We start from the raw sequence: 23,647 nt of genomic DNA, 5'->3' as shown, positions 1-23,647 counted from the left end.
ACTGATGGAGTGGTGGCGACAGCTGTTTCCAGATGTGTCAGACTCTCTGCTTGGCCAGAGTCTCCTCCCTGGGGTTTGGAGGTCCAGGTCCAGCCTGTTCCTACCTGGCCACACGTGTGGGGCTGCCTCACAGCCACCTCTGCTGCCTCAGCACCAGCTGGGATCACCCTGCAGTGTGAGCCTGATCACAGGGAAGTTTTCCAGAGATTTTGCACTCACCTGGAGCTCTTGGAAGTTGGATCACGTTGCCATTGGAGCTGATTATTGGCCCTGCATGGCTTTGTCTTTCAGCAGCCTGTTGGAAGCTGTTGAGTGACAAGTGCCAACACTGGGCCTGATAAGTGTGTGGGAGGGAGAGGGGCTCTGTTGCAGTCCGTCTCCGTGGAGCTATTTGAGATGTGTTGTCAAAACAGGACGTGCCTTGTGCTGCACGGGCCTGGTTTCCAACTTTTTTTGCAGGATAACACCTCCTGGAAGCCGGATTCTTGCCAAGACTGCCGGTGCCGGAGCGGCGTTGTCACCTGCGAGCCTACGGTCTGCAAAGCCCCTCAGTGTGACTTCCAGAAGGTAAGAACTCGGTGTCTGTGGCTGTCCAGAGCCAGGCACAGGCTCTGTGTCCCTGCACTCCTCCTTGGAGCTTGGTGTGGCAAGCCTTTGTCCCCTTGGCTGCAGCCAGAGGCCGGGTGTTGGAGCAGCTTGATCCCAAAGGAAGGCCCTGAACTGGGCTCCAACCTCCCAGCATGAGCCCCCCCTTCCTTTGGAGGTGGGGCTGGGGCTCCCTGGAAGGTGCAGATGGGCACTTTCCACTCTGCTGAGCAACAACAGAGCTGAGATTGTCTGTCCTCCAGTTTCTTCCTCCTCGTGATGGTTGCTGAGCTTTCCTTGTCTCCTGCTTGTCTTTGTCTGGGTCTTCATTAATTGGCCATGGGATTGGTCTTGCATTAACATCTGGATTGCTGGGGTAGAGTGCACAAATAGCAGTGAAAAAGAGTGTTTTAAAGAGGCTGTCAGGATAATTATGTGGCTTTTGTGAAGCAGGTTAAAGTGTTTCCCAATATGACAGCGCTAATGAGGAAATAATTTTGATTCTTACTGGTTTTCCCCGTTATTATTGCTGTGTATTGATTAAAGCTAGACTGAACTAGTAGGAAATTTTGTGCTAAAGAGGAGAGAGATCAAGTGCTGTCATGGCACACCTAATAATGAGTGCACTAGATAAAATGATAAAAATCAGATAAATGAAAAGGTGCCTAATTTAAAGCTCATAAAGGGAAATAGCTTTACAGTGTCAAACGAATCTGTGTGACTCCTTGACATGGGCAATCTCCAAGATAAAATGTTTAAGTGTTCCAAAAACATCTGGTCATTTAATCATTGAAAAGGATCACCAAGGATCTCAGAAGAAAAAAATCCTTTCATGCTTCAAGGCTAAACCACCAACAGAAAAGCAAGGTCAGAAATCATTGTCCTTCTCCGTGGTTTATTTCTTATCTACTCATTATGAGATTTATGCAAATATGGCTGATCTTGTTTCAGCAACATCTGTCCCATGTTTCTCAGTAGCCTTTCAGTGAAAAATCTCGAGTTTTATCTTGAACAAGTGTTTTCTATTCTTTGAAAACTGGTTCAGCTGAAGAATTCCCAGCTGTACTCTTGGGGGGGTGTAAATTCTGCTGTTATTTTGAGGGCAAAATATCAAACACACAAAGTGTTGTGCCACTTCTCAGCAAGGTGTAGCAGCATTCTGTATCTCACCTGAAACCTTTCCTTTCTGAACTGCCAGGCCTCATGGCTTCACTTTCATTTTGAAATCCCTGTTTGATGTCAGTTTATTGGAACCCTGTCTCTTTTTTAGGGAGAAGTGCTGCAAATAGCCTCCAACAAGTGCTGCCCCGAGTGTGCCTCCCGAGCCGAAGGATTCTGCCGGCACGAAGGCCAGATCCACAGCGTGAGTGCTCCGTCCAGTTCCTCAGCAGGGACCATCCTCACCTGCTTTTAGCTCCCCTCTTTGTGCAGGGGAAAGGTGGATCACTGCATCTATATCCTGTCACTGCCAGGTAGTGGGATCTAGCAGGAGTTTGGTCAGCAGTTGCTGAGCAGTTGTGTGTCCTGCGTGGCTTAATGGGAGAAATTTCCCTGCTTTGTTCCTTCCCTTTGCTGTTTCTGTGCATGGCTGAGACAGTGCAGCAACATCAGAAGGGGGGCAAAGCACAGTGATTTTGACATATTAGCTGTGCTCAGAGAAGCTTTCCTCTCAGCAGCCACCTATGCTGCCAGAGATTGATTGCTGCTCTGCGACCTGGGTTCCGTGTTCTGTAATCCTGAATTATTCAAGGAGCAGGTTCTGGGATGTGGTTTCACCCAGGGGGGGCTGAAAGGCCAAAACAATCAGGATAAGTGTCTGGAGATAAGGAAAAAAAATCAAGATTCATGGGTAGGAGTTAATGAATCATGTCAAACAACTGGCAAATGTAGAAAAATGGCTTAACAGCAAACTCAAGTCCTTTGTGTGGTCTCTTACAGACTGTTCTATTTGACAAGAGCCAAGTCAGGTCCAAATCTCAAGAAATATGCTAAAATGCCCAGACATATTTGCAGGGCTGTGCATATAGGAGGACTGGGCTCTCCACACCTGAGATGGGTGTTGTGACCCTCTGTTCCAGCATGAGGCACGGCCAGCATGAAGCTGGTACAAGCTAAACAAAAACTGGAACAGGAAGGGTAGCACACCCATCCTCTTCTCAAGTTTTTTTGTGCCTCTCTTTTGGTGGCACTATGTTTTATCATAATACATTGCATTTCTTCTTGTGCTATTTCTGCATTTTCCCATGCTGTTCTCCTGCTGCAGCTTTTATCTTTTGGCTCTTTTTGAGCCTCTTCCTTGGGCAGGCATTCCCACAAGAAGGATATGGATGTATTGGTACCTCAGTCTCATTTCACATCCCAATCCTGCTGTCACATGGTCAGAAAGCCACTTTTTCCTCACTGCCAAGCCTCATCCTGGAGAGAGGAGGAACTTGAAAAGGGACCAGACTTACTTCCAGGTCTCACTGTGCTTTCTGTGCCCTCACTTGTCTTGTGTGCAGCACGGCACGCAGTGGGCCAGCTCGGGATGTGTCCAGTGCTCCTGTGCCCACGGGAAGGTGACCTGCAGCCCCAGGACCTGCCCAGCCCTCACCTGTGGACAAGGGGAGCTGCAGGACACTGCCCAGGGCTCCTGCTGTCCCAGATGTGTGGGCCGTGGTGGTGAGTACTGTCTGAGCTCAGAACCTCCTTTTAGCCCCAAATCTGGAAAGCTTTTCTGTTCTTGGTCAGTTTTGTTGGCAAGACACTGAAGTGTCTCGTAATTCCCTTTCTGTCCTGCTGCCATATTTATGTTTTTAATGGCTTCACCCATGGGCCAAGAGGTAGGGGCAGGCTTTAAGCAGTGAGCAGATGTGCCTAATATGGCCTCATTTTGGAGATGAAAATTGGGAAAGAAACCTCAGGTATTTCCTGTGCACTTGGATTGCAAGTTCCAGAAATGCTTCTTCAGCTGTTGGTGCCTTTTCTTGTGGAGTCCCAGTGGGAGAAGTGCATGCAGAGCTCTTAACTCACAAGCCCCTTGGAAACTGGGGGAATTGTTACCCTCTTAACCTGCTTTGTCACCATGGGTGACAGAAAGGGAGGAAAGGGTGTTGGAAAAGAAACCTGCCCCTTGTTTTCCTGTCCCTTAGAGCCTTGCTCCTTCGATGGCCACGTGTTCCAGGACGGCGAGGGCTGGAGCCTGGGTCGGTGCTCCAGGTGTGTCTGCAGGGATGGTGCAGCCCAGTGCTCCACAGCTTCCTGCCAGCCTCTGCTCTGCAGCCAGGTCAGCACCCTCCAGCCTTCTGGGAACGTTTCTCAGCACCTCCTTTTCCCTGGGCAGTGTGCAGCTCTCATGCTGGGGAACAAATTAGCAAGCAAAGCTTCTGGGTGACAAGTGGGTGGTTTGGAAAAGAGGTATTTGGCCTGCAGAAAGAGTGTGGAGTGATGGTGGAGTCTGTGTGTCTGTTCCCTAATACCTTCTTTCCCCATCCTCTCATTTTTATCATCCCTTTGCTGGTTAATTAGGCAAAAATTCTGTCTAAAGAAACTGCTTCTTGGTTTCTACTCAAAAAAATTATTTGGAGTTGATCAGGAAATATTTTTATTTCTGTTGTGCGAAAGAATGAAACCCCAAGATTTATAATGGGGTTTATCTTCACTATTTTCAGTGTTTGCTTTGCAGCTGGAAAGTTTGATCTGCAGGTCTTGTTACTTTTTTTTTTTTTGTGCAAGATCTCTAGAAATGCATTTGAGAGTAGTCAACTGTGGATGAAGTTCCCCTTTTGCCTTCAGAAATACTAGGCAACTTGAGCTGAAAGTAAAGTCCCAGAGCAGTGTTCCTTCTGTCTGTTTGTGTTTAGAAAACAACAAAACTGGGAAGAGGAGTTAGGCAAGCTCATGGTTTTAGTCCAGTTAGGAGAACAGGGACACTGCTGTCTCCAAGGTCTTTGCTGTGGACAAGTGGTGAGTTTTTAGCATTTATGCAGGGATCAGCACAGCCAAAACCCTACAAGACTCTACACAGGGTGAGGAAAGGCAGCAAAACTGTTCACAGTACTCCAGACTCTGGGCAAATCACTCAGTTTTTTGAATTCTGGTTATGATATTGAAAGTGCTGATGGGTGTGACTGTGCTCTTTGAATCTTTTTCATGGGAGCCTGGAACTGGCTCCCTGGAAATCCTTGTCTCTGACCTTGACTTTATGTTTTAGGGACTGCCATTTTCCAAGGATTTTTAATATATCCAGAACTCTTCACTGAGAAAATCAAAAGCAGTACTCACAAACCTTTTTCTCTGTTGATGCTTTCCCAGCTTTCTGTTACTGGACCGGATGTTTGGACAATTAACAATTTTTTTTTTTTTTTGGATAGATGAAACCCCACCTGTTAGTGTGTGTGTGTGTTAATTGTGTTTTGCTTTGTCCTGAGATATTCCATTAGTATTCATTTACTAAGTACTCTGCATTAAAAGGAATTTATGCCTGCTTTAGATCCCTCCTTTCCCACTCCAAGTGGACTGGTGTTACCTGCTGAGCCATTGCACTAATGTTTAATCAGCTAATCATTAGGATCTAATTCATGGAATCAGGAGTGACTGTGTTGTTGCTGGGATGTATTTGAGAGTAATTGGCTGGCAGCATCCAAGTTAATGCAGCAGAAAGCCAGTTCTGATGGTGTTCCAGGCATTTCCCACCAAGGACATTTCCCAGTGGAAGGCACATTAGCAGGATGTGCAAGGAACCTGTTCTGATCACAGCCAAACCTAACATTTTCTTGCATGGGCCTTTATCTTTCTCCCTTCCTTTGTTCTCCACTCCATCAGAAGTCAAGACAAAAACTCTCCCAGGATTAAACTCTCATCTTCCATCTTTCAGATAACTTTGCTCTTCCCTAGGAGCTGGAGGAGAAGAATGTCAAGAATTCCTGTTGCATGCCACCAAAATACACAAAAAAAGGTCTTTTAACTCTGCTGGGAAATTTTGCTTAGTAATTTTTGTGCAGTCTTCCACTCTTCCTTTGGAAGCTCAGGGTTTGACTGATGGACAGTGCTATTCCCAGCTGTTGGATGTACACTGAGGGGGAGCAGTGGAATTAGCCAGGTTTTGGATGGTTGGAGTTGAGGCACTCAGGAAAAGTAATACTGGTGTGAAGTGCCAGCCTTTTCCAGAGTGATTTAAATCCATCATGAGAAAATTGAAATTGGAAAAATCCAGTTTTAAGCATAATTTAGCATCTGCACAGACAGTATGGATGGATTTAACTAAAACAGTGCAGATGCCTGAGAGGTGGTGAGTGTAAATCACACCTTCAAAACCTCAAAATGTGGCAATTCCAGAAAAAAAACCAAACTTCTCTCATCCATCTCCTGCTTTATTGTGCTTCCCTGTACAGCTGTATAATTATTTTTTTCCTCTGTATACCTGAATGTAAGCACTTTATGTCATGTGTATGAATTTATCTGCATCTCTCACCTCAGTTACCATCTAAATAAGCCCAGAAAATGAGGTGGAGAAAACATCTTTCAAGCCTTTTACTCTGCTCCTGTGCTGCTTTTTGGGCCAAAACGAAGCCCTGAGTGGCAGAGGGTTATCCCATGGGTGCTAAATGCCTGGAATTCCAAGCACTGATGCTGACCCCCATATTCATGCTTTCTTTTCCTTGTCTCTTCCTGCTGTTTAGGAGGAAGTCATGGTTCTGCCTCCTGGAAAATGCTGCCCAGAATGTGTCCCCAAGCCCTGCTCGGTGTCAGGAAGAACGTTCCAGGTGACTTGTGACAAAAACCACACCAAAACCACTCTCAATTTTTGGCACATCTCCCTTTCCCTCCTCCCCAACCTCTGACTTTCTGCCAGCACTGACAGCTTACTACAAACACTGCTTTTTTCCCTCCTGGAAAGGCAGGAGAGCTGAAAGAAACGAGGACTTGATAAGAATTTGCTGGCCAAAGCAGATGAGGCACTTTCTTTCCACACTTGTTTTGAAGGAGGAAAGCAGAAAGCACTGGTGGTCAAAGTATTTATAGCTTTCACTGTGTCATCTGGAATTAATTGAGTGCATTATTTAATGAATGTGGGATTTTCTGTCCATGATTTCTTTTGGCTAGTAATAGTAGTTCAGGCCTCCCCAGTGCCACTAGATTGCAATTAATGAGAAATTCACACCCACAGTGTCATCTAGACCTCAGCCCCACTTCTTCCTGTTGGCTGAGCACGTAGAGATCAGCATTTTTTAAGCAAAGTTTATTATCTGATACAGACACGCAGGAGGAGCCATCATATTCCATAAGCAGCTCAGGTTTCTGGAAGGAATTTGGTTGCTTTCCAAGTGTGTTTAACATCTCTATCCATGTTCTTTTTCCACAGCACGGGGAGCAGTGGCAAAAAAATGCCTGCACTACGTGTGTGTGTCAGAGGGGAGAAGTCAGGTGTGTGAGGGAGACCTGTGGCTCTGTCAGCTGCGAGGAGGTACTGAAAAATCACCCACCTCTGACAGCCCAGCTGCACCTTCTGCTGTGCCAGGGGCCTCAGAGGGCCCTGCTCACTGCTGGCTGCTTGTTTCCAGGGGCAGAGCAAGGTGCAGCGCCCTGGGAAGTGCTGTGAGGAGTGTGTGTCTTCCAAAGGGAGCTGCTTGGATGGTGGCACCGTCAGGTACCACGGGGAGATGTGGAACAGCACCCTCTGTGACTTCTGCGTGTGCCACGAGGGGCAAGTCACCTGCCAGGGAGCTGAGTGTGCCAAAGTGGAGTGTGCCAAGGTGAGAAAGGCTTTCTTCTGAAGGCTTGGGATTTTATTTTTTTTTTTCCCCTTCCCTTTTTCTTGTTTCTCAGCTTGAGGCACTCGAAGAACCAGCTCTTGTTTTGTGCCATCCCCTGAAAAACCTTTCACAGCAAACCTGGAATTTCCCGTGCAAGTTTGTCCAGTGGGCTTCCATTGTGAAGCAAACCAGTGTGAATCAGTGACTAATTTAACTTGGATTCCCTCCCATGCTGTGTCTGCCTGCTGTAGTGGAGGGTCAGACGCACAGAGGATTCAGTGGTGATCACTGGATTTACCAGGAGCTGAACATGGGGAAAGTGTGCAGGTCAGAGATTGGTTAAAAGCCTAAAAATGTTCCTTTTATCCTCATTCTGCCTGCTGCAGTAGCTTTCAGGAAGGTAGCTGGATATGGAAGTCAGTGTTCTACTTTTCTTAATTTTTTTCCATGTCACTCTCAGCATGGAAGTGAGGCTTGGCAAGGTGTTTTATTCCCAGTGCTGTTTACTCCAAAACTAATACCCTCCCTGCCAGGTTATGTTATATGTGCTGTGCAGTGGATGTGCAAAATGCATTAGATAGGGTTGAATGCTTCACCCACATGCTTTGAATTGGCTTTTATTGCAGTGGGATAAGACTTCTGTGTTGTTTGTCAGTGAGAGGATTGGGATTGGTCATCCTGGAGAAGAGAAGGCTTTGGGGTGACCTAATTCAGCTTTCCAGTACCTGAGGGGCTCCAAGGAAGATGGAGAGACTTTTTGCAAGGGTCTGGAGTGGCATGATAAGAGGGCATGGCTTCACACTGACGGAAAGTAGGTTTAAATTGGATATTGGGAGCAAATCCTTCCCTGTGAGGGTGGTGAGGCCCTGGCACAGGTTGCCCACAGAAGCTCTGCCTGTCCCATGCCTGGAAGTGTCCAAGGCCACTTGTCCCTTTCAACCCAGACCTTTCTGTGTTTCTGTGATCTGTTTCAGTTGGTGGTCTCTTACCTGTTTTATACCTACTACTCCACAGTGTCGTGAGGAAAAGGGAAAGAATTTTGGGTGATGATTTTCTGGTGTCCCTGCCTGTTGTGTGCTAAATCTTGAGCAGCAGCAGCACCCTTGTGGTGTGTCTGAGGTCCAGCCAAAACCCAGCCTAATGGTTTCACTGGATTAGCTTGTTCTAATGAGTGTTCAAAGGAGTGAAAATCCACACGTGACCTCCCAAATGGTACAAAGGGTGCATCAAGGCATAAAAGTGGATGTTCACCTGTGGCTGTGCCTTTGAAACAGCCAAAATGCTCCCATGTGGGCTCCCAAATGGTACACAAAAGGGTGAATCAAAGCATAAAAGTGGATGTTCACCTGTGGCTGTGCCTTTGAAACAGCCAAAATGCTCTGAGTGTGGGACCCAAAGTCACCCCTGCCGTGGTGCTGCTGCTGATCATGGGATCTGAAACTGTGCAGAGAGATTTTGCTGGGTGAAAAGCCGTGGTTGTCATTAAAACCTCGTGCACTTGCAGCTGTTGGAGCGAGCTGCCTGCGTGCTCCTGGCTGTAAATTGGATCATTTACACTAACGATGATGGCGTGCTGTCATGGCTCAGTGGGGAGGATTAGTTAATATTCATGCTCACATCTTGGGTACTGACAAAAAAAAAAAAATAATCCACCGTTCAGAAAAGCCAGGGGTGTCTTTCAGAACAATAGCTGGAGATGTTAACATGTAGGGTTCAAAACCCCTCAAGTCATGTTCAGTCCTAGTTTGACTCACTAGTGCAAGGGGTGCATTAATTAATTACAAGAAAGGGTTTGCTCAGAAAGCAAATGCCATGCTTTCTTTTTCCTTTGTATTTTCCTTCTGAAGTTGCAGTCTGTTTACTTAGGCACCTGCCTCAATAAATCAGAGCCAGTGTCAAGCCAGGAGCTCTTGGATTTCTCTCTCCACAAGGCACTATTAATTTCCTGGTCACATCCTCCAACTGGAAGTGTAATGAGGCCACAGATAGGAACTGCAAGAGGTTTAGCTCCAAACCCTTTCAAACAAACTCATCCAGCAAAGTGTCCGTGGTGATTCTGACCTAATCCTCAAAAAGCCATTTTCAGCAGGCTGTGAGCATGTTCTCCACCTGGAATGTGATGAATCTCTCTGCAGCAAAGCCACGAGTTATCTCCCACAGCCTCTCCCTTTTCTGAGCCTTGGCAGAGCAGCATAGCTGCATTTTTTGGGGGCTAGGCAAGCCGTGTTCCATGGATAGCTGCTCCCAGTTTTCCTATAGCCTGTGTTTATGGATGTGGGTGGGGATGGCTGAGTTTAGAGTACACAGTAGTGACATGAGATCCAAACCCTGCCAGAGGCATTTTGGAATAATTGAAGAGCAGGGATGTATAGAAGCAGCAGGGAGAGGTTTAGCTGTGTGTGGTCCTCAATGCCTAGGAACCAGATGGTTCCTCCTCTATTCCCTTCTCAGGAATGCACCAGGGATGCCAGAGTGTGGCCTGGCTTAGGTGTTCTCCCTTGGTGAACCTAGCAATGACCAGTGCTGCTGCTGCTGCCCTGTCTTTAATAATTCCCTCATAAAAACTGAGTGTCCTGGTGTGGCACAGGGAAAATTATCCTGGAACAGACACCCGATTGGCATAAATCAGAAAATCTTACTGGTAATCTTGGAAACCAAAGCTGTTTCTTGTGAGCTGTGTCCTGGTTCCCTAGGAAAACTTTTCTAAATGTTCAGCTTCCACTTGGGCACAAAGAGTCGTGGTGAATTGGGGCACTTTATTCCTTTCTCCTGCTGCTGAACTCTTATCTTCAAACTGAAGTTATTTAAGTGGAATCTGCGGAGCTGTGCAGTTGTGACAAAGAACAGGCTTTTTCCATCTGGGATAAATAGAGCATGTGCTTTGAAATTCTCTTGGGGAAGTAAAAGCAGAACATTGAAAAGGAAGGTAAGCCTCTATGCATTGAGGTCCTGAGGTTGGCCTGGTGAAATCCCAGTGATCCAGGGTAAAAAGGGGGAGTATTTCTCTGCGGGATTTGGGGATGAGGTAATGGCCTCAGCTCTGAATTCCGTGGCCTTTCCTGAGGTTTGTTCTGCAGCTGCAGTGTTGGCCAAGCACGTTTTCCAAACTCTGCCTACAGAGATGAAGTGGGATAGGGAGAAGATAAGGTGAAATTAGATATTGGAGATTGCATTCCAGGGCAAGAGCTGTTCTGCCTCGGCATTCCTCAGTGGTTTTGGCGACGTCGATCCCGTTGGAATTGCTGCAACCTTTCTCTTCTTCACAGGGTGAAGAATTAATTCACTTAGAGGGGAAGTGCTGTCCTGAATGTATCTCCAGCCATAGTGACTGTGTTTACAAAGAACAAGCCAAAGCTGTGAGTATCCTTGTGCTTTGCAGCAGGGAATAGTGAGTTCTGCTTGCAAAGCTTTGGAAGGGCTGGCTCTCCCCCTCCAGTTCTGAGAAGGATATTATCTGCAAGTGTGGCAGCAAAATAATCCATTAATACAGTCTGCAGATTGCTTTTGCAGTTTGCAGAAATGCTTGTGTGCATCTGCTGCAGAATTTCAGTTTTCCTTGGTCTCCTCTGTGCAGCTCAATCAATCATTGTCCTTTAATATTTAATATCCCTACTCGGAGGTTTCCTGCACATTTCATAAAGATAGTTGATTTTAATCCTACCAAGCAGAAGCTACAGAGCTGGGGCAGTGTGTAGCTTTCTGCCAATGTATCCCACTGATTATAATCTTTGCTGCAACAGGAGCCCATTATTAATATTTTCAAGGAGCTTCCCTCTGAAGTTAAAGAGGAAGGGAACATTGATTATCTCAGTTTAAATATTCCAGTAGTGGACTATTCATTACCCTCACACATGAGGGCTGGAGCTGATAGCTGTTCTTTGCCCACAGAAGTGGGAAATGGGAAATTTAATATTGTTTGGAGCTATTTTTTTAGATGCTGAGCCTTTCTTTGTTCAGATCCCTTTCTCTGTGCCAGGTGAGGTAAAACACTGAGGTGTGAGTTTTACCTCGGAGTTTTTTACCGCTGAGTTTTTTTCCAGCTGGTCCTTTCCGAGAGAGGAGCTGTCAGGAAAGCTTTGTGAGCATTTAAGGTGCCTGCTGTCTCTTTTCTGTGCCGAAGCTCTCTGGCTCTCTGAAGCCATGTTTCTCCTGCAGGACGGGCAGAGCTGGGCAGAAGGGCCGTGCCGGGAATGCGAGTGCCGGGATGCGGCGGTGACCTGCTTCCAGCGCTCCTGCCCGCCCTGCCCAAGGGGCAGCCAGGAGGCCAAGGGAGACTGCTGCCCACGCTGCCAGCCAGGTACACAGCCAGGACAGCCCTTGCCTTCTTCTGGAAGCCCTGGAGCCTTTGCTCCCCTTGCACCAATCTTATCTAGTCTCGCTGATTAACTCGCCGATTAACTCGTTTCCCTGCAATTTAGTCCTTAGATAAGTTTGAGGCTCCCAAAACCTCCTGGTTTAAATGTCAGCTTTCTTTTGGCACAAGAAGTTCTCCTCAGAGTTGGTGTTTTAGAAGTGTTTGTGACCTCCCCTGGTTTAAATGACAGCTTTCTTTTGGCACAAGAAGTTCTCCTCAGAGTTGGTGTTTTAGAAGTGTTTTGTCTTTTTTTTTCTTCCTCTGCTCCTTGCTGAATTCTAGAATTCGTTTCTGAATTCTGAAGTTTACGGGCTCCTGATTATTTCTTGGGAGTGGGAAGAAGGAATGTGCATACACTGTTAAAGCCACAAGCTCACCTGAGGCTGAATGGCTGCCAGTTAATAATTGTTTGGAAAGACTAGCGTAGCCTTGGCTTATATGGTAATTTTGCCTATAAATTCCTTTTTCTCCAGGATATTGTCATTCCCCTGGATTTACATTTCATGGTTGGGAGGATTTAGCTGTGGGTTTTTGGTAGCTCTTCTTGTTGCAGTCACATAACTTTGGTTTTATCAGGGTGCTCCAGTTAATGCTTTATCTCAGTAAAAAAGAAAATAGCTTCACAGTTTAATTGTGCTGGAGTGCCTGGGCACATTTGCCATCTTCTTGTTTTAAAGCTTGTTATTTGCTGCATGCTAATGGAAATGCAAAGCACTAGAGATAGAAAAGTGAAGGGAACAGGCTTTGGAAAGTTCTGATGGAAATGTCCTGGATTTTTGAGAGGTAGAAAAGTGAAGGAAACAGGTTTTGGAAAGTTCTGATGGAAAGTTCTGATGGAAATGTCCTGGATTTTTGAGAGGGAACAGCATCTGCACAGGCTGCTGAGGAAGGGATAGATGATACAGTGTTCTTAGCACCTCTCCCTTCTCCTTATCAAGAATTGCCTCTGTCTGCTGGTTCTCCTTGAAAAAGTGGTCATTTAGCTTCCATCATGGTAGCATTTTGGAAAACCCAGGCTTTGGAATCATGGTATTGGACATCCAGAGCCAAGCCTGCATTTTTGGTGTCCTGAAAGGTAACTGGCAATTTCCCTTACCCAAACCTACTCTTTTCCCTCTGTGTTTTTTTCTGTCTTGCAGTGGTGGGGGATGAGAAACAAATGCAAAGTGCAGCCTGCAGCAGTTCGATCTATGAGCCCAGAACACCAGCCCCTGCTGCAGCTGCTTCCATAAAGCCAGCAAAAATTGATTGCTGCTTCTCAGAGATGTGCTGGGAGGAAGCTGGCAGAGAGAACCCACTCCTTTTCAGCCAGGGGAAAGCAAAAAGCCCTGGGCACTGCTGTATTTGTGTTAAAACCAGCAAATATTCCCCCGAGCTTGGGGCCTCGCTGAGAACACTTGGCTGGGAGCAGAGGGGCTTTTTTTTTAGCTAGAGAAAAATTGTGCTGTTCTGTATCTCCCCACGTACCTGTGGCCAGGAGGTCCTTCTGTGGTGCTGTAGCATCAAGGTTTTTATGCAGGGGGAGCAGTCTGCCAGCTGTGCTCTGACCTGGCATGGACACAGAGTCCTGACTTACTGCAGGGTTTGGCTTTGGGAATCTCAAATTCAGGTTGATTCCTGGTGAGTTACAATTTTCACTGCTGAGAAACCATGTGGACAGTGAATACCCCTTTAATCAATTGCCTAGAAAATCTGAGCCTGTATAATGGCTTCTCACCTACTGAATAGAGCAATAAAACATTTAGCACCTTTGATATAATCTAGCATATAAAAACCCACTCCAAAGCTAGCACACCTTGCGCCACGCAGGGAAACGAGCGGTGAATTTCACTTTGCTTTGTTTTGCTCCTTCCTGGCTGCCAACACTGCTCTCTGTGTGTTGCCCCTGTGGCAGGTGAGTGCCACCCAGACTGTGTGAGCTGCTCCCAGGCCTCTGATCGCTGTGACTCCTGCCGGGACCCCAGGAAGCGGCTGCAGGACGGGCGCTGCGTGGATATGTGTGAGCGGGGCTTCTACCAGCTCGGGGGAGCCTGCTTAGGTAACTTCTGCCAGGGGTCAGACCCCCCTCCTCTGCTGCATGCTGTGCTTTTGGCTGTGGGATCCCGTGGGGGCATCCTGAAGAGACTGCCAGGCTTTGGTTGGAAAAGCGTCCAGGCACGTGCTGGGCTGTAGCCGTGAGATTTTGTGAGGTTTCAGATGGAAGGAGAAGCAAATTGTCGAACTCTTGAGCTAAAATCAGGCAAAATCGTCTCGTTTTGTCAGAGCAGGGGGGGGTCCTTCTGCATCAGGGATTTGGGATTGATTTTTCTTCTCCCTTTTTTTCTCCTGGCAGCCTGCAATGAAACCTGCTCAGCCTGCACCAATGGATTTGAGTGCTCCTCATGCCAGGCGCCCCTGCTGCTGAAGGATGGGCAGTGCGTGCCTTCCTGTGGGGAGGGCTACGTCCAGGATCAGCTCCTCTGCACAGGTACCTCCAAGAAAAGGGGCTGCTGTCCTTTGGGATGGCAAAGCAGCAGCAAAACTGTGCCTGGGCTGTGAGAACCCTCTCTCCTGAGGCAGCTGCTGTTGACATAGGGTTAATGTTCACCCCTCAGTAAAGGAAGGAGTGAGTGGGCAGAGGAACCAAGCCATACAGGGTAAAGTTGATCACTGCCTGGGGAAATACCTGTGACAGTTCCTCAGTGGATCAGTTCTGCTGTGTGGTTCTTTGACTTCAGTGCAGACTGCCTGCACCTGCTCAGGATATGGTTCTTTGAGGTGTATAGAACATTGCCTGGAGGGGTAGGGGGTTGATAGGACTCAGGAAATACTTCCTGGGGAAGTTTCCTGCTTGGTTTTGCCGTTCGTTCGGTCCACACTGTGCGCTCTTCCTGGAAGTGCACTGAGCTCATTGCTCTCAGGAAGCATTTTTACAAAGTAAATTGATAATTCTATAACACGCTGAGCTGTGTCTAAATCCTTTATCTTAGCTGTTGGAATGACTGATAGTAAGACTGGAAAGTTAGCTTTCTCTTTGATGGGACTGTGACAGTGCTTTTATGAGCTTCCCCTGCTCCTTTGAAATACTTTAAACTCTTCCCAAACTGTAAAGCAGCTGCTTTTTCATCATGGCAGTTTAATTGTTTTCTCTAAAATTAACGCTTTTCTCATCTTGATGTTGGCCTTTTTAGAAGGCTTCTAATTATTTCTGCAGCTCTGATTCAGCAGAGGGGTGGAGCAAATGCTTAACTTCTGAGCCATGGCTTTAATTTCTTTGGAAGTAACCCTCCTGCTCTGAATTAAATAGAGGCTGAGGGCTTTTGGCACATTTCAGGGCAAGTCCAGCTTCCTTTTCTGAAGTGGCTTCCCTTGAAGAGCTGACCACTTGTTTCAGGTTTTGAAAGTGTGAAAAACCTCTGTCCTCCAGCAGCAGCTACAGCCCAGGGCACCACTGTGGATGTATAAACAGACAAGAGACACCCAGTCCAAAAGAATTTGTAGGCTTAAGTATTAAATAATCTTCTACTTCATTTGGTTTTATTTTATCATTTCCTTGCCACCTGCTTGTGGTGTTTTAATTGGCAGTGCCCATGCACTGCTGAAGGGCTAGGGAAAGGCTAATGTTTCATTTTATTGCTGGTTTGTAGATTACTGATTGTACACTCCATCCAAATTTGCAGTCACGCATGCTTGTGGCTGAATGTTGCTGGGAAAATTTGTTCCTCTTTCCTCAAGGGAATTAAACCAATTTGCTTTAGCTCTGCCTGGCTGCATTTTCTGCATAAAGTCAAACCAGTGGTGAAAGTCTTAAGTTTCAGATGCTGTCCATAATTCATGGCCATTCACTCTTTTCCTTGTGTCCTCTTTATTGCTGCAAATCTCTAATCAGATTGTCGAGACGGGCCTCAGACTGTTCCAAAAGATTTTCCTCATCATGGTTTTAACATCTACAATAAGCATGTTCCAAAATCACAGAAAGGATGAACTAGGCTGTGTTAATTGCTGTAGCTCCAGTAAACTCCCTCTTGAGGAATTTGCTCTGGACTTGAAAGAGACTTAACACCAGGTTTCTTGCTCTATCCTCTTGTTGGAACACTGTGGTCTGCATTGTAGAAAAACACAGTGAATTAGCCTTTCCTTTTGTTCATGTTTTATAGCAGCTGGTTTAATTGAGTCTCTTTTGAATTTTTGAGTACAGTTGTCTGATCTCTGCCCTATTTGAATCCCACACCGGGGTTGTTTCCTGCCCCCATCCCTCCGCTTGCTTTTGTGGAGAATTAAAACCATTAAGAGAAAGTAAAATTGAGAATAAAAGGTAATAAGTTCAGTTATGTAGCAGTGGATTTCAAGTTCATGGTTGAGTTTGTGTCAGGCAGAGCGGTGGGCTCTCCCTTGGCAGAAACAGAACTCCCCCACCAAAGGCAAAGCAAAGGGAAGCAAAAATAAACTATGTCAGCGTGGTAGAATGGAAGGGCTCAAAGGACTCACACTGTTCAATGCTCTCACTGCATTTTTCTAACTTAATTATTTATGTTTTCAGGGTTACTCAAAAGCCCAGGCAGAACTGGAGTGTTTCTGCTTTCATCTCCCAAAATGCCAATGTTGAAGTGTGTAACTTGACACTAACAGACCCGGCTCGCTCTGGAGCTAAGCACTTGGATTCCTGCTGCCTGCTGTTGCTTTTCCCTGCTGTCCCTGGCTGTGGAGGATCCTCCAGGATCCAGCACAGCTCAGCTGAGCCTGCCCAGCTCCCAGGGAAGAATGCAGGGCAGAGGTGGCACAGATCCGTGGGACCCCAAAGCCCAGCAGTGCCTCCTGCGTTCCTACTGGGATACCACTGGCATTCCCCTCCTGCTGTGGTCAGACCTGGGAGGGTTTTAGGTGTTTGCAGAAGTGTGGTGAGCTGCAAAAGAGCCCCTACAAATCCCAACTGGAAATAGCCAGGGGGGTGGAATCAGCTTCCTGGCCGTGCAGCCCCTTCTGTTGATTTATTTTCACACAGCCACTTGGTTGCTGCAGGCAAAGATGTTTGAGCTGACAGTGGCTCATGGAATGCTTCCATTTTTCCCCTGTTCCTTCTGTGGAGCTGGTGCCTGCCTGTTTGGGTGAGGAGCAGCTGCTTAGCCTGGCAGTGATCCAGTGCTGAAGGAGCCAGGGATTCTGGAGTCAGGGTGTGTAATCACAGAATCAGGGAATCACAGAATGGTTTGGGTTGGAAGAGACTGTAAGGATTATTGTGTTCCAACCCCTCTGCTATGGACACTTTCCTCTATCCCACGTTGCTCAGAGCTCCATCCAATCTGGCCTTAAACACTTCCAGGGATGGGGCAGCCACAGCTTCTCTGGGCAACCTGTGCCAGGGCCCCAGCCCCTCACAGGGCTTGCCAAGGGCCAGCAAGAGCCAACTGGTAACTGTCTAAAAACACAGTCAGGCTTCCAGCAGGGAAAAGTGTCTCTTGGAAAGGAGCAGCACCTCCAGGGAGGAATTAAGGACTTTGCAAATGACTAGGAATGTTCAGATGTGCTGACACACTGAGGCAGGTTAACAGGCAGGGGTCCCAGCTGTGCAGTGGGAAGTCTGTAATTAAAGGATCCGAGTCCTGGCAATCTCTCTTTCAAAAACATGTTGAAAGTTAGAGTGAGCTCAGAGAGGATCAACACACAGTCAGGTCTGGAAGGTGAAGTGAGGACATTTCACTGCTTAGAAATTTACAGCATGAACTCATCCTCTGCAGTTAAAACTTTTGAGTGTAGACGTGCCCTGAGAAATCATTCAAGCTGGAATGAGATGCAGGTTTCTTATCAGCAAGGGAAATTATCAACTGGAGCAGGAAGCTGTGCTCAAGCTCTGCCTTGGGATGGGATGGTTGGTGTTTGTTGTGTTGGGATTGTGAGGGGAGGATCCTATCCAGTACAGGATGCCCAGGGTCCTTTTGAGACACCCCTCACATCAGGGAGTTCAGGAACCAGAGGAGCCACAGCATTCTGGAAAGATCAGGAAGGAGGTGGAGGGAAAGAAGGTGCAGGAGGGTGAGAAGGGGGAGAGCAAGCAGCTAATCAAGACAAAAAAAGGGAAAATAAACCAAGGTGACCATGTGCTGGGCATGAGCTCAAATGTCCTGTGTCTTGCCCCCTGAACACTCCCTGTTCCAACCCCAGGTGTTCAGTTCCCTCGGTGTGAGATGGAGCTGATAGCTCTTCCCTGCCTTGGGCAGCAGGGAAATCCCCTGGGATGGGGTGCTGTGCCCCTCTGTGCCCTATGGCTCACGTATAATGTGCTCTCAGTGCTGTGGATGAGCTGCTGCTGTGCCTGCAGGGCACTGGTGCTGCTCACAGATGAGTTTTTCTTGGGTGGCTGCAACTTCAGACCTGTTGGCAGGGCAAACATCAAGAAGCTCCCTTTTCTCCCACCTGCCACAGGCTGGGAGCACAAGCATGTACCTGCCTTATTGTGAAATAACGAATTGAAGAACGTCTTTGGAACATATTTGGGTGTAATTGAGAAAACAAAAAAAACCCACAAAACACCTTAACAGCTACAAGAACCGTGATTTGCACCGTTCGTGCAACACTGCTAGCACAGGATTTGATAGGAGTCTGTGTCCCATATTTTCCTCAGGAATTACTCAGGCTGAGCACGTGAGGATTCCTGATAAGTCAGTTCCTTCTGCACCTGGAAGGACAGGAGGAGATGTTTCTAGAAGCAAGCTGCCTTGTTCTTTGTTCTGCCAAACCTTGGCTGCAGCCCTGCAGCACAGTTCTGTGTTTGTGCCCGGGGCTGGGTTACTGTCAGCAGCCCACCCCGAGGATCTGAGTTTTAGGTAGCCTGTGATGGGATCTCTTCCTATCTCCTTTTGTGCTCCAGGGACTTTACAGTGTTCCCAACACTCCTCCTGGGCTGATAACAGCTGCACCAACTGCTCTGCTCTGTGCTGCTGCCACATCCCACGTGCAGAGCGCAGCTGGGAGTTGTCCTGCTGGGGTGGCTTGGATTGAAGATCCCAACCTAAGAGCAGCAGGGGGTTTGTGTTTGTTATTTTTCATCTTCTGTGAATGGCAGTGAAAGCCCGAGCACACCTGAGAAGAAATGCTGTGGTGCAGGCTGTAAAGAGCTGGCTGGAAGCAGGTTGTTGGCTAATCCTACACCTTTCTCCCCTGCAGCCTGCCACGAGTCCTGCTCCTCGTGCTGGGGAGCTGCTGAGAGCCACTGCCTGTCCTGCAAGGACCCATCACACGTGCTCCAAGCTGGGCTCTGCCTGGCCAGCTGTGGCCAGGGCTTCTACCCAAAGGATGGCGTCTGCACCGGTGAATACCTGCGAGAGGAATGCTCTGCACGAGCAGGAATCAATATTTCATTTAGCTGTGCAGCAGCTGGGGCTTTATTCATGTCTGACAAGCCAGCTGCACCCTGGGCGTTCATAGGGGATGAGGGAAGCTGCTGTTTGTTTGTGAGATTATTAATTCATTTACACTAATCAGATGCTGAAAGGTTTGAGGGGTTTTTTCCTCGCCGAACAGCTTGGAAAGCTGGGCTGTTTCTGAGGGCTTGACAAATGCATTTGTCTGTGGAAAGAAAAATGGCCTTTGCCAGCAGCTTTCTGTAAATTTAATTATAATTCAGCATCACAGTAACTAATACCTGCACAGCAGATGTGCCTTGGGAGCTGGGAAGGTTTGCTGGGAAAAAGGGAGAAGAGGTGGCTAGAGGGAATTAAAAGACCTAAGTCAAACAGATCCTGAAAGGGGGAAAAAACATCTCAAATAAGGAATCTGGCATTTGCTTCATGCATTCCAGTCCAACCTGGAGGCTGCTTGGGAGGACTATCCATGGTCAGTCAGGGCTTGTTGGGCTTCAGGTGTGTGGCTCACACAGGTGTGTCTGGGCCAAGCTCGCTAGGGAGAGCTTAAAAGCTGGAAAGTGTTGGCAAAATTGTTGCTATTTGTGCTTCTTCTGGATGACCAGGTTCCCCTTCATTTTGGTCAGGCAGTTTTATTCACCTATGTCTTAAAGTCTGCAGGCTAGAAATCTTATAGCTGAAAATAATTTAAGTTGAAAAGGAAATGTAACTTCGGTTTGGTTCTTATTGCCAGTGGTTTCTCAAAACCCCATAGCTGTTGCTTGAAGCCTCTGAGAGTCAGACCTTTCACTTTCTGCAAAAAAACATGCATTTTGATACCCAGCTGGAGAGCTGCTTTTTCTAGTGAAAAGAAACAGAAATTGGTTAAGTAAAATGCTTGACTCTTCTAAATATCCAGCAGCATATTGCCTTAGGGAAGCCAGAGTTCCATGGACAACAGGTCAGTTCACTTCAGAGCTGATTGCCTGGCATAGTATGGACCACAGGAATTGATAAGAAAAATTATCATGCTTGATTTTAGCTGCATTTTCCCACTTTGAAGAAAAGAGGGAGGGGGGAAATTACCATTTTTTGAAATGACCTTTTCCCCCCTCCCTTCCTGAACAGCCTGTGGTAACTGCTGCTTACTGTGCACTGCCACGTAAAAATTTATGGGGTGCTTTCCATCCGTGGTGGGGAGAGGCTGATGGCTCTGCTGTTGTTCTTCTCGTGGCAGCTTGTGGCCAGTTCTGTGAGAGGTGCTCTCCAGAGGCAGCCAGGTGTGTGAGCTGTGCTGCAGGGAAGCTGCTGCACGAGGGGAGCTGCCTGCCTCAGTGCCCACACGGACATTTCCCGAGCGGCAACGGAAGGTGCACAGGTAAGAGGGGTCTTTTTTGCATGACCCTTTCCTAGGCTCTCAGGGCACCCCCCCTTGTGTTGTCTGCTCCTCCCCAGTCGTGGGGAGGGAGTTTTGATTTTTTTCTTTGTTGTTTTCTTTGGTTCACTTGCCATGGGCTGTCTCAAATAACCTCTTTTCCTTGCCAAACGTGCCGGGACACACATTCAAAACATCGTGCGAGCGAGAGTTATTACTGGTAGTACTTATTAATACATGGGCACTTCTGCTCTCATTAGTTCACCTGGCTGAGTCTCATTCCAGCTGGGAGTTTTCTACAGCTGGAGAAGGCTGGAGTCAGCAACACCACTCCAAAGGAGTAAAAATGGGATGTTTCAGCTCTGTGTGCTCTGTTTCTCCACCAGCTTGTCACGCTTCATGCTCCACGTGCCAGGGACCTCTGGCCACTCACTGCACCTCCTGTTCCTTCCCTCTGGCACTGCGCCAGGGCCAGTGCCTGGAGAACTGTGGAGAGGGCTTTTACCAGCATCACAACATCTGCAAGGGTAAGCTCTGGACTTGGGATAAGTTCCCCAGCTGCTGCAAACCAGGTTTTGTTTTTCCTTTATCCCATGCTGAACCAATCAATGCTTAACTCCTGCCTTTCCTGCTGATTGTTTTCTGCTTTGAGAAAAAGTGAATTTTCCCACTTATTTTCACACCCCCAGGATTTAGTGATTTCTGGGAGTCCTCTCCTCTCCTCTCCTCTCCTCTCTAAATGTACATTGCTCCCAGGTTTTTCTCAACACCAGTTAAGATGTGGGTGAAATTCCACATACATCTGGTATGAAATTCTACATATTTGTGGTGTGAAATTCCACACACATCTGGCAGATTTGCAAAGACTGAGGTCATCTTTGCAGTGGTGGGAAAAGCGAAAACTGGGAAGGTGAATTTCTGCTTCGTGTGAGCCCTGCACACGAAGGGCTTTTCTCCTGTCATTTCTTGCTGTCCCTCCTAATGAGATTGAGCTCACTGTTGCAGTTCCAGAAATTAAAGGAGAATTGGCTGCCTGTGGCACAGGACTGCAGTTTTTTATTTGTTCACCAGCTTTCCTCAGGAGAAAATCCGCTCCTTGGAGGCAGTGGGGGGAACGATGTCAAAGTATTTTTCTAACATCCCTGTTCCACTGTAGGGAGCAGGACCAGATGCTGCTGGGCCTTGTCTGTTGTGTCTCTGGGAAGCAGTCCTTTGTCCTTCTCCCTGGGAAAGCTGTGGCTCTGATGGCTCTCTCCCTCTGTGCCCAGGTTGCCACCCGTCCTGCCGCTCCTGCTCCGGCCTGGGGCCCGCGCGGTGCCTGCAGTGCCGGGCGCCCGAGGATGTCCTGCAGCCTCACCTGCCCGGGGAAGGAGCTCTCCATGGCCTTTGCCTGCCCCTCTGCCCATCCCGTTTCCATGTGGATAGCACAGGAGTCTGCAGAGGTGAGAAGAGCTGTGCAGAGCCCTTGGGTGTTATGGGGGAGCTTGTAGCGCATTTGATTTGTACAGCCCTGTGCTGGCCTCGTGACTGCCATGAGTGTTTAAACTCTGTAACTTTCAAAATGGCACATCCTGGTGCTTTTGAGGGAAAATGTAATCTACATAAGACTTCCTGACTAAAAGACTCAGGTACTTTCTTTTTGAATGCCTGTGTTCAAGCCTGCACAGCTCAGCTCCTTTCCATTGAAGCTGAGTACGTGATTTTTTAGCACTGGCTTACTTTGAAGCAGGATCAACCCTTAAATCCTTTTCAAAAAAGACTGAGCTTTCTCCTTCTTAGCCCTTGGAGCAGGTCAAGACATCCCACAGCAGTCTTTTCTTTTGAGGAAGCTCTTCTGCTACGTGCCCTGCAGCACACCTGCCATCCCTGCTCCTGAAATCCAATTAGGAAGCATTTCCATGAAGGCTAGAGTTTGGGAAAGTAATGGGATGTACATTGGGAATATTGTTTCCCAACAATCAGAGAGATAGTGACTTAAGTAAAGTAGTAGTAATAACAGTAGTAACAACACTACAGGTGGCTACTTCTTCCTGCTGGGAAAAAAACTATCTTTTAAAAGTGGACATAATTTAAAATCCAGTTATTTTTATTTTATAGCCGGTGCTTTGAAAAGCAAACCAACAACACTGTGCAGGACAGAAGCACACTCATATGTAGGGCAAAATGCTGGTTTTGTAGAGTCATGGAGTGGCCTGGGTTGGAAGGGACCTTAAAGATCTCCCTGGCTGCCAGCTAAGTGTAGTTGTATAAATGACTGTACAATTATAAATAATTAAATTTATTTCATTTAATTTCCTCTGTCCAGCCCTGTGTCTTGTCTCCCCAGAGTCCAGAGGTCTGTCTGTGTTCAACTGACCTGTGGCCTCCAGCCACTCTAATAAGTATGAGGTTTTTGGCTAGTGAATTTGTGTATTTATTTAATCAGACGGCTTAGCTGAAGATGGTTTGGTTTGGGGCCAGTTCCAGGAAAGAAGTGCAGTTTTTAAATGCACTCCCCCCTTCTTGCTGGGCCATGCTTGTGATGAGCATTTGTTTCAGGTGGCCAGTCCACCTCTGTGGGTGTTTGCTCCAGACTGGCTGATGGTAACTGTGCAGTGATAGGAAACCCTGCCTGGAGTGACTGCAGGGTGACAACAGAGGGTGACTTCAGCAGCTGGTAAGTTTGCAGAGCCCCAGAGCTCTTCCAGGGAGGACAGCAGCACCACTTGGAGTTGGGCAGCTCAGCTTTGCATTTCAGAATGAACTGCGTGGGTGCAAAGAGATATTAAATATGCAGCTGTCTCTGCCTGCTCCTCATCTTCAGGAGCTGCTCTCTACTTTGCACTCCATCCTACCTCTCACAAGCATATTTTGAGGCAGTAAGGAGTGAAACGAGGCAGAATTAAGGTGGTTTTCTGTCTGTTGTGGTTTCTCCCTTTGCTGCAGAGTGCCACTCCTCCTGTGCAGGCTGCGTGGGCAATTCTTCCCAGGACTGCACGGCTTGCCCGGCTCCCCAGGTGCTGCTGCAGGGCAGGTGCCTCCCCTCGTGTCCTGAGGGGCTCTTCAGCCACAGGGACCGCTGCTCCCGTGAGTGCACCTGCGATTGGAGATGCTGTCTGCTTTCTCTGAGGGTGTTTAGGTATTTTCAGGGCGGAATAGGACAGTCCAGTTTCAGGGAATGGAATCTCCTCCTAATGGGAGAGGGACGTGCACTCCCTCTCCCATTAGGAGTCCTACATTGCACTCAGTTTTGCTCCTCGGGACTGTTTCCCTGAAGATATTTTGTGCTTGATTTCAGGGTGGT

At 47.5% G+C, this 23,647-nt stretch overlaps 1 protein-coding gene across 1 annotated transcript in view; it reads left to right on the top strand.

Moving 5' to 3' along the window:
- FRAS1 (Fraser extracellular matrix complex subunit 1) overlaps nt 1-23,647 on the top strand; it is a 103,029-nt gene that overhangs the window by 30,090 nt on the left and 49,292 nt on the right. The window contains exons 3-18 of the mRNA XM_041427445.1: nt 460-567; nt 1,856-1,948; nt 3,087-3,246; nt 3,717-3,850; nt 6,246-6,329; nt 6,929-7,030; nt 7,128-7,319; nt 10,586-10,675; nt 11,475-11,616; nt 13,568-13,711; nt 14,006-14,140; nt 18,814-18,957; nt 20,227-20,367; nt 20,751-20,891; nt 21,633-21,806; nt 23,290-23,430. Coding sequence (XP_041283379.1) covers nt 460-567; nt 1,856-1,948; nt 3,087-3,246; nt 3,717-3,850; nt 6,246-6,329; nt 6,929-7,030; nt 7,128-7,319; nt 10,586-10,675; nt 11,475-11,616; nt 13,568-13,711; nt 14,006-14,140; nt 18,814-18,957; nt 20,227-20,367; nt 20,751-20,891; nt 21,633-21,806; nt 23,290-23,430 — 2,125 coding nt within the window. The remainder of the gene's footprint in view (nt 1-459; nt 568-1,855; nt 1,949-3,086; nt 3,247-3,716; nt 3,851-6,245; nt 6,330-6,928; nt 7,031-7,127; nt 7,320-10,585; nt 10,676-11,474; nt 11,617-13,567; nt 13,712-14,005; nt 14,141-18,813; nt 18,958-20,226; nt 20,368-20,750; nt 20,892-21,632; nt 21,807-23,289; nt 23,431-23,647) is intronic.

The sequence above is a fragment of the Onychostruthus taczanowskii genome, unplaced genomic scaffold, assembly GCF_017590055.1.
Source record: "Onychostruthus taczanowskii isolate IOZ18803 unplaced genomic scaffold, ASM1759005v1 scaffold114, whole genome shotgun sequence".
NCBI classification, from domain to species: Eukaryota; Metazoa; Chordata; class Aves; order Passeriformes; family Passeridae; genus Onychostruthus; species Onychostruthus taczanowskii.
The sequence above is the reverse complement of the archived record's forward strand: the minus strand, read 5'-3'. Positions and strand labels throughout refer to the sequence as shown.